The 15408-nt window shown below is 41.1% G+C and overlaps 2 protein-coding genes across 5 annotated transcripts in view; both read left to right on the top strand.

Moving 5' to 3' along the window:
* frem2a (FRAS1 related extracellular matrix 2a) overlaps nt 1-8078 on the top strand; it is a 57644-nt gene extending 49566 nt beyond the window's left edge. The window contains exons 14-26 of one of the 4 annotated variants that reach the window (XM_026372905.1): nt 440-570; nt 987-1145; nt 1929-2232; nt 2638-2769; nt 3152-3483; nt 5257-5449; nt 5560-5667; nt 5830-5954; nt 6089-6223; nt 6364-6490; nt 6644-6831; nt 6929-7075; nt 7462-8078. In XM_026372905.1, coding sequence (XP_026228690.1) covers nt 440-570; nt 987-1145; nt 1929-2232; nt 2638-2769; nt 3152-3483; nt 5257-5449; nt 5560-5667; nt 5830-5954; nt 6089-6223; nt 6364-6490; nt 6644-6831; nt 6929-7075; nt 7462-7989 — 2609 coding nt within the window. In that variant the 3' untranslated portion in view covers nt 7990-8078. Of the gene's footprint in view, nt 1-439; nt 571-986; nt 1146-1928; nt 2233-2637; nt 2770-3151; nt 3484-5256; nt 5457-5557; nt 5686-5826; nt 5955-6088; nt 6224-6363; nt 6491-6643; nt 6832-6928; nt 7076-7461 lie in introns of all 4 variants that reach the window. The other 3 variants (XM_026372907.1, XM_026372906.1, XM_026372908.1) reach the window with 3 other exon arrangements.
* A 2496-nt stretch (nt 8079-10574) lies between these two features.
* trim47 (tripartite motif containing 47) lies at nt 10575-14538 on the top strand. The gene is made up of 8 exons (XM_026373519.1): nt 10575-10806; nt 11180-11391; nt 12049-12094; nt 12200-12295; nt 12461-12685; nt 12807-12829; nt 12928-13049; nt 13185-14538. The coding sequence occupies exons 1-8, from the start codon at nt 10624-10626 to the stop codon at nt 13712-13714; spliced, it is 1437 nt and encodes a 478-aa protein (XP_026229304.1). The 5' UTR covers nt 10575-10623; the 3' UTR covers nt 13715-14538.
* Nucleotides 14539-15408: the final 870 nt, after the last annotated feature.

Here is a 15408-nt window from a genome sequence, read left to right as displayed (position 1 = left end):
TGCCTAGCCACCGTTCAAATTGTAGAAATTTCACAGCAGTTTTGAATCATACAGAGTTCAATTTCTCATTTTGCACAATATTTTCTCTGTGCTGCACATTTCTAATGCAATGCTCTATTACTTACCTGGCACAGAGATGAACAACCTTTGGCACTATCCAACTAGAAAACTGCTAAGGTTTGTAGTTAAGTGATAAATTCCTTTCCTCATAAAAGTATGAATTGAGCTATTGTGAGGCTTTTTTGTGAAAAACTAAACTTGCCAAAAAGAGCGAGGAAGCTGACCTTACCTGAATCCTTGTCGCACAATATGTCGCCCCAACTATTTGCCAAACCCCTCAATGCATAACATTTAGTCTAATGAAGTGTGTCCTTGATTGTGTTGTATGTGCATTTAATCAGCTACATCAGCTACTTTTCTGGTTTTTGTGTGTGCACAGACGTTGAGTTCAAACAGGGGGATAAGGAACATCTGGTGGAGGTGGAGGTGCTATTTGACGGTGTCAGGGAGATGAGAGAAGCCTTTACTCTCCACCTGAAGCCCGACGAAAACATGGTCGCTGAAACTCAGGTCAGGAATGTGTTCGTGCCTAACCATCACACAACAATCACACCAAATCCAACTTGACAGTTATGGAGTTACAGCTTGATGAAAAATGAAGGAGTTAAAAAATCTATACTTAATGTTCTGATTTGACCTATATTTATCCAGGTCAGCCCAACTGAGATCAGGGATGTCTTTTACAAGGGTGTCGCAGCCCAGACAACAGCAGCACTTTACTGTAGTTGCAGTTAAAAGAGTGATGAAAACATTTCACAATAAATAATAAATGATCCAAGAAAAAATAAAGAGGAGCAGTGAGCACAAGAGAAATGAGAGGGGAGTAAAAGGAGAAGCTGCACATCCACCTCTGTGGTGATTCCAGTCATTGATAATAATGCATCATGTTCTCATTAGTACTTCTCACACTGTTTTTTCTGTAACAGGTAACCAAAGTGATAGTTTACATAGAGGAGACCAACAGCATGGCTGATGTTACGTTCCCCTCTCTGCCTCATGTGGTGTCACTGCTCCATTACGACAACATCGCCAGAACACCAGAAAACCTCCACCCACCAGCTGGCTACCCTGTCATCTGTGTCACAGTAAGTCGAGCTGAAACAATATTCAACGAGTCAAGCCACGTTGGGGATATTTTTGGAATTGAATTGAGTCGCTTGCTCTGTTAACTGTAACTTGACAGACTACAGTGAAATTTGTAGGCTTTTTCTGTAATGAGGTAGCAGGACCTAACCAGAACCCACATCCTCTGGGAGAGGAGAGCACATTGTCATCCCTCAGGACCCACACTTTTCTTCAGCCAAAGTGAAACTGTCCTTCCAGAGTTGACCAGTCTGTCCTTTGCAGTAGGTCACAGTCCTCGTGCTTTCATACACAGGAGAATCACTTCCTCTCTTGAATACAGGCTCAGTGAGACACTTAAATGGATTTTCATGATGTGTTAGGTCATTTACTTCTCTGGTGCCTGAAATGTGTCGATGTGGTTGTGTGTTTGTGCCCGTGCACATTATGGTCAACGGTGTAGGAGTATTCCCTCGGGAGACAAAAAGAAGTAGTTGTATCTAAAGTGGAAATGTTGAGTGCTGCAGCAGAAGGTGATGTCAACAGGTTTAAAAGGACATCCACAGAAACACTTAAAAGAGTGCACCTTCATCCCATATCTCCATCTTTCCACTTATAATGAAGGAATTTTAAGAGCTCAAATATGAAAACATAACCCACCGAAACATCTGGATTTCCTTGGCAACAGTCACTTGCTCGTTTGTATTCTGTACCTCTGTCTCCTTTTGTCCTCCGGCATCTGCTGCATCTTCCCTATGTATCTGCTGTCCCTACCCACCCACCCACTCTTGCTCTGTTCCTTCCAGGCTTGCAACACAAAATACCCAGACTATGACAAGACAGGCTCTATCTGTGTCAGTGAGCACATCAACAACACCTTGACCCGCTACCGTTGGCTCATCAGCGCCCCAGCTGGCCCAGATGGCGTCACCAGTCCAATGAGGGAGGTGGACTTTGACACCTTCTTTACGTCCTCCAAGATGATCACGTTGGACTCAATATACTTCCACGCAGGCTCCAGGGTCCAGTGTGCTGCTAGAGCGGTTAATTCTAACGGTGACGAAGGTTTGGAGCTCAGTAGCCCCATTGTGACGATCAGCAAGGAGGAAGGTATGGGCAGAACAAAACGAGTATGCATATAAATGTCTTATTTTGAAAGTTGTCTAGAGAAGGAATTAAACGGTGAAAGTGAAAATACGTATGTCTATGTCTATATCTATATATTTCTGTTGCTATGCTTGTCCTAACGCTGCACTCACTCAACCTCCACTTACTGAATTCAACAAGTACAGGCTTGCTCTCTCAGGGTGGTCACAAGATATTCTTAGAAATATGGAAATCACTACTGGAGTCAGTCATACGTATGTTATGATAAAATGTCACACTATATTTTAGTCTAGTATCAGATAAGTAATCAACGGTAGGTGCAATCCTATCCATTCAGATTGCCTCTGTTTCCTCCAAAGAGCTGCAATGTGTCAGAATGTCTCGTCTCTGCTCTTCTGTTGTATAAAGGTATGTGTCAGCCACGTAAGATGGGGACTGTTGGCGCTGAGCCCTTCTCTGCCAAGCTACGCTACACTGGAGCAGACGACCCGAAACACCCCAACCTCATCAAAGTGACTGTCACCATGCCTCATATAGATGGTAGGTAGGCGCTGGAGGCAGGACTCATACCACAGATGAAGTGAAGTGTAATGTAGTGTGTGTAATATTCACGTCTGGGGATCCTCAGGAGCGTGACAGCCAGAATATAGATCTTGCCCAGTTGTATCAAACACTCCAGCACACCACTATTTAACATTCCCTACTTGATTTTTAATCAGTTTCCTTCTGCCTTGACTCTTCAGGTTTCCTCCTTCTTTTTCTTTCTGGTGCTCCCCTGCTTTTCTCTTGATTACTTTTTTCCTCTTCACTGAACTATTTTATTCCTCCACCTTTTTGATATAATACAGTAGCTTCTTACTATTCACATATGGAAGGTAGTTGGACATGCTCAGCATTACATTGTCTTGCCTTTGCCTTACAGGCATGCTTCCGGTAATCTCCACTCGCCCTCTCATGAACTTTGACCTGACTCTAAGTCCTGATGGCACCCGGGTTGGAAACCACCGCTGCTCCAACTTGCTCGACTACAACGAGGTCACCACAGGTCACGGCTTCATCACTGCTGTGATGCGCAGCGCTGAGAGCATGGGAGACGCAGCGCCCTATCAGTTCAGTAACTCTCTGCGGGGGAACAGCACACTCCGCTTCTACAAGAACCTAAACCTGGAGGCCTGCCTCTGGGAATTCACCAGCTACTATCACATGTCGGAGCTACTCACCGACTGCGGAGGCACTATAGGCACTGATGGACAGGTGTGTGCATGTTTTTGTGGTGTTCTGTTTACACATGTCCACAACGTATGCATTCCAATCTAGGGTTTGTATATACATCTGTCTGACTATTTGTTGGACACACACACACACACCTTTGTATGTGTGTGGCCACCTGTGTGTGTGTTTCTGTCTGTGTGTTCAGTCTATTTACAGCCTTCTGAGGGACGCACAGACACAACAGCACCATATCTGTTTGCTTGCTTTTTACGTCTCATTCAGCGCAAGTGTGTGTCTGGGTGGTGTTTGCCATTTCACTGTGTGTGTGCTGTGTACATACACAGAAACATACACACTCAAACAAAGTATTGCCAGCCTGTCAGTCATTCTCCTAATGCTATGAATGTAGGATTTCAGATTAGACTCTCATGATTTCACAAAGGAAAACTTTGAAATCTTAAAAGTATTTTTTATTATTAGTGTTAGTATTAGTATGTTGTTATAGCATCAGTCCAGACATTTGTTTTATATACATGTGAAAGCTGCAAGATTCTTCTCCTTGTTATTATTGTGCATCAGGAAACAGACCCTTACTCTGCCCTTGTGTTCCTTTGAGCTTTGATCCTAAAGCTTCTTTCTGCTGATCACACTGTGCGATGTGTGTGTGTGTGTGTGTGTGTTTGTGTGAAAGAGACAGAAATGTATTTGATTCTCCCCCAGTCACAGCAATAACTGCTTGCCCACGAAGGATCACTGTCACGCTGTCAAACATTTTAGGTTTTCTTGCTTAGTACAAAGAGAAAGAAAGAGGAGGCTGTCAAAATGTTGCAGGATCTTTTGACCAAGGCTACGTTTTAGACACTGTGATGAATTGGTTAGATGTCAGTTATGGAAAGTCAACTACACATCTTTGAATATAAGCTGTAACAATAATATACCAGACTTTTATTGTAGTGTTGTTGTGTGTTGTCCAATGTTTAGTGAGATTGAACATCATAATATGTAGAGCAATTCCTTTTTGTGTGTGTGTTTTGACGACGTCTTCTGCCAAATTGTTTTAAGTAGTTCCTCGTGGCAATTAATCTCCTGCCCAGTATTCAGTTTGGTAACTGACTACACACGCTTTCACTTCTATTCTAACAAAAACTGTTTAATGCAATTTTAATCAATTTGTAGAACAAACTTGTCCTCACATAGTTCAGATGTTTCAAATAACACAAAATTGTTGAAATAATGTTGGCGGGGAGCGACACCTAGTGGCGGATTTTATGTAACTACAGGTCTAGTGTCATGTTAAATTATTGAGTTGAATGAATTTTGTTTCCAGAAAGATTATTGGGTAGCTACAATCTTTTGAACTTTCAATATCAGAATATACAGGATGAGATTCTTAAGTGTTGTTAATTACAAAATACTAGAGATTATGTTTCAATAACGGTCAACATGAAAGGTCAACTTTTTAAATACTTAGAAAAAGAAAGAAAACCAAGACAGAAAATAACTATTCAAGCCCACACCACTGCCCACTGTGGTTTCTTGTGTACCACACAGAAGACTTTTCTGTATGTCTGACAACACTGTGTAGGAGTGAAAGAGTACAAGCACCTTGTGGAGGAGAACAGTGTTTATCTGTTACATCTTCTCAGTACTTATTATAGATGATCAACCCACAGTCACCTCTTAATCTACAAAGTGAATACAGTTGTTGACACATGTTTTTTATTTTACTTTCAATGGTATTACTATATTAATTGACTGTATGACGTCTAACTGAGTCTTAGAACTGCACTCATTATCGGTTGAACATCATCACAGGTGTTGAACTTGGTTCAGTCGTACGTGACCCTGCGTGTGCCTCTTCACGTGTCATATGTCTTCCACTCCCCGGTGGGAACTGGTGGCTGGCAGCACTTCGACCTTCAGACTGAGTTGCGCCTCACTTTCGTGTACGACACAGCGATTCTATGGAAGGATGGCATCGGCAGCCCCCCACAGGCCGAGCTACAGGGTGAGTTCCCAAGACTGTAGGAACAATATAATATGTGTTTATGTACTATTAGCCACATGAAATATGACCAGTTTTTTTGACTTTTGTGTTTTTGTATAATTTTTTGCCAGGTGCATTGTATCCAACCAGTATGCGTATCAATGATCAGGGACGTCTTGTGGTGAACTTCCGCACGAAAGCTCGTTTCAGGGGTCTGTTCGTGGAGTCACATTTTGGAGGCAGAGTGAAACAGGCTGGTGAGATATACTACTCCTCTATATTATCAGAATCATTGAGAATACATTGCTCAAGTGCTTGGTTTTATAGACATTTGATGTTTCAACTGTAAATAAGTCTGCCATTATGAACTTTTACCCCTCTAAACATCTGTTACCAAGCAGCCTCAATGTCATCTGTGGTGATGAGCGTAGACCACCCAGGCCTGACCTTTAACCTCACCTTAGTGAGGAGTGAGCCCACCTACAACCAGCCGATCCAGCAGTGGACGTTCACCTCGGACTTTGCTGTAAGTATGACAGCAAGAAGTATGTTTTTGTGCCCTGGTGGATGACCCTTAACATCAGCTTTGTAAATCTGTGCAGTTTGAAGGACAGATACAGACTGTCGCTTGTGTATCTTGTGTATCTCTGCTACATGCAGGTGAGAGACTACTCTGGAACCTACACAGTGAAACTGATCCCCTGTACAACAGCCCAGAACATGGAGTACACTGTTCCACCTGTTTGCAGTCCCAGAGAACCAGTCACCTTTGACCTGGACATCAGATTCCAGCAAGTAAGGCGATCTTCTTTAGACCTTAACCCATAAGAACCCACGGTTATATCATATCCAACATCCATTTCCTTTCTCTGTCATTGGCCCTCTCTTTCCCTTTGTTATGCTCTTCCTCACTAATTGCCTACATCCTTCTTCAGGTGAGTGATCCAGTTGCAGTGGAATTCAGTCTGAACACTCAGATGTTCCTGCTGTCCAAAAGGAGCCTGTGGCTCTCTGATGGCTCCATGGGCTTCGGTCAGGAGAGTGACATAGCCTTTTCTGAGGGTAAGTGTCCTAGCAATTGTAATTCCACCTGTAGTAACTGCTGGTAGTATTTGCATGGTTTTAGTGCAGTTTCCAGTAATGTATATGGAGTTGGTTGTTGACATAAACACAATTATGTTTTTATTTACTGATGTGACACATTTCTTGTTTCAGGTGATACGATCTATGGTCGTGTGATGGTCGACCCTGTCCAGAACCTGGGAGACTCCTTCTTCTGTAGTATAGAGAAGGTGTTCCTCTGCACTGGTGCTGATGGATATGTACCGAAGTATAATCCAACCAAGTTTGAATTTGGCTGCCTGGCTGACTCTCCATCATTACTTTACAGATTCAAGATTCTTGTGAGTTTATTCAATTCAGTTTAATGTTGTTAAATTAGCTTAGCAGTGGGAATTTATATAATACATTTTCCTTTCTTAATTTATTGCTCCTCATTAGGACAAGGCTCAGCCAGAGACTCAAGCAACGGTGTTTGGTGATGTAAATTTCAATGCTGTGCTGGCTGTGGATGATCCATCAGCCATGCCCCTCGTCAGACAACCAGGCTCTGATGGCTTCAGGCTGGACTCTACCGCCATGTTCCAGGTATTCTGTAGTTTATTGTTGCTCACACACACTGACCAAATCTTTAATGTGAATCAGCAGTATGCTACTTGGCTTTTTGGATGAAAGCTTCACTGTGAGTGAGCTACTGGCAGTGACGATGCCATCCAGCAGTTATTTAATCCTTGATGACTGTAACGACAGCTGCGCAAAGTTATTGTATTTATATCAGTTGAAGGTAAATTGCACAGAAATCTAATGTCTAATAATGAGTCAGCAGGTCCCATTTTATCACAAATTACTGTAGATGATTATTTTTATAGGGTAATATGTGCTCATTGACGTTGCTTTCTATTTTGTGCCAAATCTCCATCATTTTGTCAATTCAACATGATTCAAATACATGCATAATTTTGTGTTTTCCTCAGGTTGCTGCAGGCCGTGAGTGGTACATTCACACCATTTACACAGTCCGCTCCAGAGAAAGTGCTAACAGAGGCATTGGCAAGCGCAGCCTAGAATATCACTCCTTCGTTTCCACAAACAACGATCTCACCTTGACTCGCTCCAGGAGGTCAACTGGCAATCAAGTCCCAGAGACTGCTGACGATATTGGAGTGGAAAACAATCGTGGCACCAATATCATGCACATTGCTTTGGACCGCACCAAGAGACGGGCGGGGGGTTCAAATGAAGTGTTTGCCAATGGGCTGGAAACTAGTGAGCTGAATGCAGAGGAGGAAGAGGAGGGTCTAGTGACTGTGGTGGGGGCACTGGTGGGGCTGCTTCTGACTGTACTCATCATTGTCGTCATTGTGTTGGTGCTGAGATCCAGACAGAAGGATGTAAAGGAAGGATGGAGAGAGGGGGTGCGGGAGTTGGTGAAAGGGTCCGTCAGTACAGAGCCCATGTTGGTGGTTAGGATGCAAGGCTGCCACAACAGCTCAGAGGTCTGAGCCCTGGGTGTGTGGATGGACAAATGGACAAAAGGGTGAAGAGTATGTGGGGGCTTTTATAAGATTTTGGATTTTCTTTTTTTCATTTTTAACTGGTATTAAAATTACTTTCATAATACCAAAAATTGTATTGGGTGTATGTGCCTGTTATCGGGAGGGGGGGGGGGGGGGGGGTTCCTGCAGTATTGGATCCATTACACAACTTGATCACAACAGCACAACAGTCAACACAAAATGTTTTCACTTAACATTTTAACCTGTGCTGCTAGTAGCATGGTATTTTCTTTCTCTGTTACTGGCTTTATAATGCCTGAGGCAGTTATAGCCCTTCAGGACAGTTCTAGTCGCCAAGAGCACTTTTCTAATAAAGCTAGTGTCACGTAGACCAAGTCAGAGATTTAGTACTGCAGGCATGCCTCGGGTAAGGGCGACTGCCACTGTTCATACTGTTTGGAGTAGTTCACCTCAAATGTCATCAACTTGCCCTTGTGTCAGAGCAAACATCACTGAATTTGTGTAGTCCTGGTATTTCTGTGTATCTCCCAGAATTTTGTAAACAAAACCATCTGTTTTAGAGCTTGGAAGTGATCAAATCTCTCTGCACACATAATGTATGGCAGCATTGGAAAGCATAACCCAGATCCACAACCAATGATCTCACCTCGACTTGCTCCACATATTGTGTCACACATATTTTAAATTTCCGGTAGATTATAGATTAGTAGATTCTATTATGGGTGCAAAACTCAAGTGTTTACACTGTAGTCTTGCTTCCTGTCTTCAAACTGTTCTGTCAGGCCTACAGTTTTCTTCTGACATATTCCCAGTACATTGTGCAGTCATTCTGGATTACACAGTGTGTAATGAAAAACAGAAACACACAATGCCGCTTGTTTCTTATCTTGAACTAAACCTGTTTAACTTGTCTATCAGAACACTACAGATGAAAAACGACCATTGTTGGTATTTCAGTTATTAAACAGCTAATCATTTTCTTCATTCATCATTGCTGCTGTTCTTTATTTTGTTTACCATATGATGAGGAATGTTTTCTTTTTCTGAGATGTATTGAGAATTTCCATTGCTGCTGATTTGGGTCGATTTGTATTTTTGTAAACTCGGTTATGTATTCTGTCATGTGTTTACAGCTAATCTCTGTTTCTTTTACCACAGTGTTGATGCTTCACTATGTGTTTCTGTGATATTGCCACATTTACTTAAAACACGATGGCCATAATGATTAATCTCTCTTTTTCTTTTTTAAATAATGCTGGTTAAGGTGCGTATGTACAAAGACACTCATCTCAGGAGTTATTTCTTTTACAGAGAATGAACTGTGTGTTGTAACACAATTTACTTCTGTTGACTGAAGACTCTATGGAGCCACTTTCCACTTCTGTGTTACACTGCTAATGAGTGTGGTGCTGTGAACATGCAAACACTGTATTCATATCCATTGATTTAATCCTTGTTCTTCTCACATACTGATCCTGTAGGCTTTATTTGTCACTAGTGCTGTGTGGGATTTCATTGTTTTAAGTTATATTTTTAAACAAAGGATGCAAACAGTTAAGCTGCTTACAGATCAGTCTGTCAGCATTAAAAATATTATGTTAAAGACACTGGATATGATCTACTATATCAGCATTTGTTGTGTTGTTAAACCTGTGTCTTACTCTGTTATAGTTCTACGACATAATGAAATCAGTGTTGCCAAATATTTGTCTTATTAAGGTGTTGTTAATCATCATTGTGTAATTATTTCCAATATTTTTCAGGGTTAAATGATGTGATTAAAAGGAGCATGGAAATGGGCTAAGGCGTGAATCAGTGAGGGATGAGAGGGTGTATACATCTAAAAATTAACTTTTTCTTTTTTCTTCTTCTTTTGTCCCTGATGAATTTGGAAATAACACCATATCTGGCATCAAATGCACTTTTTCGTACATGCCAATCCAAGCTATGCAATGTAATGTATACTCCATAGCCAGTTATCCCCATGTATATGACAATTTTAGCAGAAACAATCAAACTTGATATTCACTTTGTGTCTTTTTATTAATGGGTTTTTATGTATATGTATTTAAGAATAAATATTGTTGCTAACCGGTAGGTTGTTGATGATTTAATCAGTATTTATGCTGAGACTTAAGACTTGGAAGTAGGCCAGACTGCTTGATGAACTGATTTTACATTACATTTATAGATAAATCATACTATTCAATTGTTCATTAATAGGTAAGGAAGGTGTGAGAAAGAGAATACATTTTATAGCACACACAGTAGAATCTTTGTTATAGTTATGTAGGCTTAATTATTATTGCAATTAATTTTATTACCTAATAAATTCAAACAAGCTCTTGTAATAGCTGATAACTGATAGTGCTAAAGATCTAAACTCTTTAAAATTAGTTTGTAATAATTTATACTTGGAATAAGTTTGTGTGTGTGTGTGTGTGTGTGTGTGAGAGAGTGAGAGAGAGAGAGAGAGAGAGAGAGAGAGAGAGAGAGAGAGAGAGAGAGAGAGAGAGGGCGCGTCTGATTGGCTAAGACAGCTCGTGACGCAGCTCAAACGTGGCCTCTTCCCTTCCTGTTCCTACAGCGGCAGTGTTGTGCTGCTGTCGGCTTGTAAACATGGCTACTGCTGGAGCAGCTGGAGACGACCTGAAGAAAGAGCTCACATGTGCAATTTGTTTGGACTTCTTCAAAGACCCTGTTATACTGAAATGCGGCCACAATTTCTGTCGGTTTTGCATCTGTATGCACTGGGATGAAAATGGCGGAGACTACGGGTATCAGTGTCCTCAGTGCCGAACAGTAAGTTAAGACTCGTTATCTGGATTTTGCAGCTTAACTTATTTACTTGACAAAATATATTTAATATTGTTGAAAAGGTGCCATAGTAAAGTTTTGATAACCGATTGTTTGTCGGTGTGAAATCACATTATCTAGCTACGCAGTGAGTTATGTAGCTAACACTACTGTTGCTATGATAGCAGGCTAGCTGGCTGTAGCTAGCTAACGCTTGTAACAGTAAGTCTAAAAGCAACGAACTGACTGATTTTAGCTGTTAAAGCGATGCTGTTGCACAATAAATACATGCATGTTGCATATAAAGGTGTAGTGGCTTTGTGCATGGTTGCAAGCAGATTTTCTTCGTGTTTCTTAGTTGCTTTCTTTGTTCCCCCAGGTGTTCAACAAGAGGACATTCACTAAGAACTACCTGGTGCAGAACCTGGTGGCCAAACTGGACGATCTCGAGTGTTTGGGGTCTTGTCCTGCACCCTCCAAACCCTTGAAAGTAGATGGAAACTGTGAACAACATGGAGAAGAGCTCAAATTGTATTGCCAGACTGATAAGAGGCCTATCTGTGTAGTGTGCAGAGAGTCTAGATCACACAGGTTGGTCATGTTCTCAGACTGTAGACATATAAGCCAATAGCTTAGCCACTTTTTTTTTTGCGAATTCATCACTGATGCTTTCTTTTTTAGCTCAGATGATTTGTTCTGTTCATGCTTATAATGGTCATTGCTCCGATCTATAACATGCTGTTTTTTTAGTTGTACTTACATTCACTGTGAACTGCTGATGGTCCCAGCACATTACACTTATTATTGCTTCAATGGACGTTAGAACTGAGTTTTCTGAGTGCTTCAATAAAGTTTCCATCTAACTACATACACATTAGGTTATTGTGATAAACTGGTTTCGTGGTAAATACTAGTACTAAAATAATGGCTTATGTTAATCATTGTTGTTCACTCAATTCAGGTTTCTCTTTTACTCCTGCCATGCCTTTGCCAAAGTGTTCTCTTTGTCTTGTAAATGCCTTCACTTAAATGTTAACGAGATAACTCGGTCAAAGTCAAGTCACTGTGTCACAGAAGTTCTGTCTGTGCATGCACTTCAATATATTGACCCTCCCCTCAATATACCTGATTGTTTGAATTACTAAGTAAAGATAATATTACTCTAAAATACCAAATATTTGAACTAAGACACCAGTAAGTGTTGCGAGGTTAGGTGACTTAAACTGAAGAACTTTTTATTTTCTTTAGACACCATGAGGTGGCACCAGTGCCAGAAGTTGTGAATGACATGAAGGTAGGTCTATGAATTTTCTAATTATTATGCTCTGACTATATATTTTAAGCAACCGATCAAAGATTGTAATTTCCATGTGTGTCTTCATATACATATTTATTACAGATGGAGTTAAAACTCAGGCTAATGGAGCTCAACTGGCAGAAATCTCAATGTGTCAAAGTTATAGCATCTGATGAACGCAACAAAAGTGAAGTGAGGGTACGGAATGGACCTTTTTTTATGACCTTTGTTTAAGGCCAAGCTTATAGTGTATGTTTGGTTTGGCAGTCTTTAAATGCAACCTTTTCTAATCTCCCTAACACTGCGTTGGATTTTTGTGATTATCAAATCCTTTATACTAATGCTCTGATTTGTTGTCTCCAGTTAAAGAAACAGAGACTGAAGGAGAAGATTGAGGCAGACGTTGGCGCCTTGGTTCAGTTCTTGCTCGATGAGAGAGACTCCCTGCTCGAGAGCTTGGATGCTGAGGAAGTGGCCGCCATGGCTGTCATAGATGACAACTTGAAGACCGTGGAGACGGAGGCAGCGGCTGTAGACAAAGCTATAGCTGATATCCACAGCCACATCAGTGGGAAAACTAGTTTTGAGGTCAGTCTAGCATCATGGCAACATAAAAGGTTAGACTTTTGAACCACCGCTGACTGTATGTTTAAATGATAGATTCTCATATTGACATCAAGGTTGTTTTTTTTTTTTTTTTTTTCAACAGAGCCTTGCTGAGACATTCAATGCGTAAGTAGCTGCTTACAGTTGTCTATTTTCTGTTCAAAGGTGCCTCTGTGTGACTTTAATGTGTTTTTTAATATTTGTTTTTTGTATTTTTCTTGCAGAGTTATCCATTGCAAACCCTTCACTTCTCTTGAACCAGTTAACAGTCCAACTGAATTCACAGACTTCTCAGGGCCCTTTCAGCTCATCATGTGGAAGAAGATGATGCATGTGCTGCATACAAGTGAGTTTACTCTACACACAGAACTGAAAGAAGTGTGAAAGGATATTCAGGATGTTCTGTTAGCATTTTGCTCATTTTCTGCTCAAATATTACAGCTCTCACTGTGAATTAATCTCTCCGTCTCGCTCTGCTTAGTGCCTCAGAACCTCACCTTAGACCCAGACACCGCTCACCCAAACCTGCTAATCTCAGACTTTGACACTAAAGTGGAGGAGGGCCGCGTTCGTAACCAGGAGCCAGATTTGCCGGCCCGCTTCACACGGTTCTGCGGTGTCCTTGCTACAGCCCAGTACGCCAGTGGCCAGCACTACTGGGAGGTGGATGTGAAGGACAAAGGTGTGTGGTACCTGGGAGTCACAACTGAATGCAGCAACAGGAAGGGCTTTGTCAGCCTCACTCCCTCTGCAGGATACTGGAGCCTGTGTCTGCAGGACCGACTGTACGCCAATGGGGAGGACGGACGCATCCCGGTCGCTGACTACTGGAACTCTCCTCGTGTCGGTGTGTACCTGGACTATGACAACGGGCGGCTTAGTTTCTATGATGCCGTAACAATGAAGCGACTGTACATGTTTGACACCTGCTTTGAAGAGCCTGTCTACCCTTTCTTCAGCCCAGGGAAGAATGATCCCGGCAGCAGACTGCAGATATGCCACTATTACTGAGAGAGCTGCGCTGAGTATTTTTAAATGTAGTTTTCAGAGTCGGCTTGTTTATGCCAGTGTATTCAAATTTGCTGTGTGCAAAATTTTATCAGAGCAGACTGGAATGACAGGGGGGTGTTTTGCCCCTTCGAGCCCTCTACTTTTTGCATTTGAGCTGTTACATGCTGGTCCTAACCAGTGTTAGGAAAAAAAACCAACACACTCTGGTTGTGTGTGAGCTTCAATTCTCCCATTTGTTGGAAATTTGGTATTTTTCAACTTAGACACACACTGTAGGCTTAAACCCCATACTGCTATGGCTGGGGATTTGGAGAGGTGCTTTGCTGTTTATATCACTGTGTATACAGGGATACAGATGCCTCAGATGCTCTTATCAGGGCAAAAACGCTCTTATCCTCTTAGCAACCGCTATGCTATACTACTGTACATTAACTCCTATCCACTATGTTTTTGCCAGGCAGGGTCAGTGATGTCGCCTTGTTGGGTAGAACGTAAAGGAAATATGACATAGTTATCACATTGATAGTTGTGAACAGTTCAGATTCCCTCATTTAATTCTAGACTGAAGATCAGTCAGAACAGTTTTCAGATTTATTTGACTCAATTTGTCCAGCTTGTACTGGGATTTTAGCCCTCAGACAATAATTAGTCTCCCAGGAACTGACGTGCTGAGAGACTAATCATTTATTTGTTTTGTGGATGTTATCAGTACAGATCATTCCAGTATTTTGCAATTATTTTATGTGTCCTTTTAAAAATATATATATTTACTTTTTTTATGCCATTTTGATGGAAGGATTTTAAAATGTAGAACATTTTATTAGTCTGCCTAAACAAAAGAGGGGCAAGGCAAACGATTTTCAAGATTTACAGCCATGTCTTTAAATATATTGTCACTTTATGGGTGAACCTGTACATGTGTGTACAATAAGATAATGGTGTCAGCATTCACAGTCAAGACTCTTGGGGATTTGAGTGAACTTAAAACCAGTTGAGAAAAGAACATATTCTGTTACTAATGGCTTGCTGTTGAGTTGGTCCTGACATTATTAGGTTTGCTTTATTTTTTAATTGATACATTTTTTTATGCACCTTATGTGAAGTCTTCAGACATTTTTAATGTTATAAACCTAGAAGATGGATGTTTGACAGCCTAGGGGGTTGTATTTTTTTATTATTATTTTTTTTTTTTATCTTGTTGAGGAAAATAATATTTAACAAAATGACCCGTGACGGCATTTAAGAATGGCATTCACTTCACTTCCTTTTTCAGTTTATTTCTAATGTCTAATGTTAACGTTGACTGAACACTCGAAATTCTTGAGTATTTGCTGATAAATGTTCATGTATCTCACTTTTCATTGAATTTCTTGGACTATGTCTTGAGGTGTGACATGAGAAATAATTTCGGTAGCCCGTGTTTGTGGCCCTCTCACCTGCTGTTTATGTGCTTAGTGTTTCTCAGTTTATCACAAGATTAAAAGAGGAAAACAAGACTTTTGTTGCATTTCATTTCATCATCAGTCTTTATGGTCCTCAAGAAGACACAAGCTCATGTGTATGTATCGTAGTATTTCTTTTGTTGTTTAAGTATCAAACTTTAAAGCAAGGTGGCAGTCAGTTGATGGTGTCAGCAGTTTGTAGCCCCGCTCCTACAAACCATCTGTGAAAGCGTCCCTGGACAAAAATGCTGA

The sequence above is a fragment of the Anabas testudineus genome, chromosome 14 (assembly GCF_900324465.2).
Source record: "Anabas testudineus chromosome 14, fAnaTes1.2, whole genome shotgun sequence".
Taxonomy (NCBI): domain Eukaryota; kingdom Metazoa; phylum Chordata; class Actinopteri; order Anabantiformes; family Anabantidae; genus Anabas; species Anabas testudineus.
The sequence above is the reverse complement of the archived record's forward strand: the minus strand, read 5'-3'. Positions and strand labels throughout refer to the sequence as shown.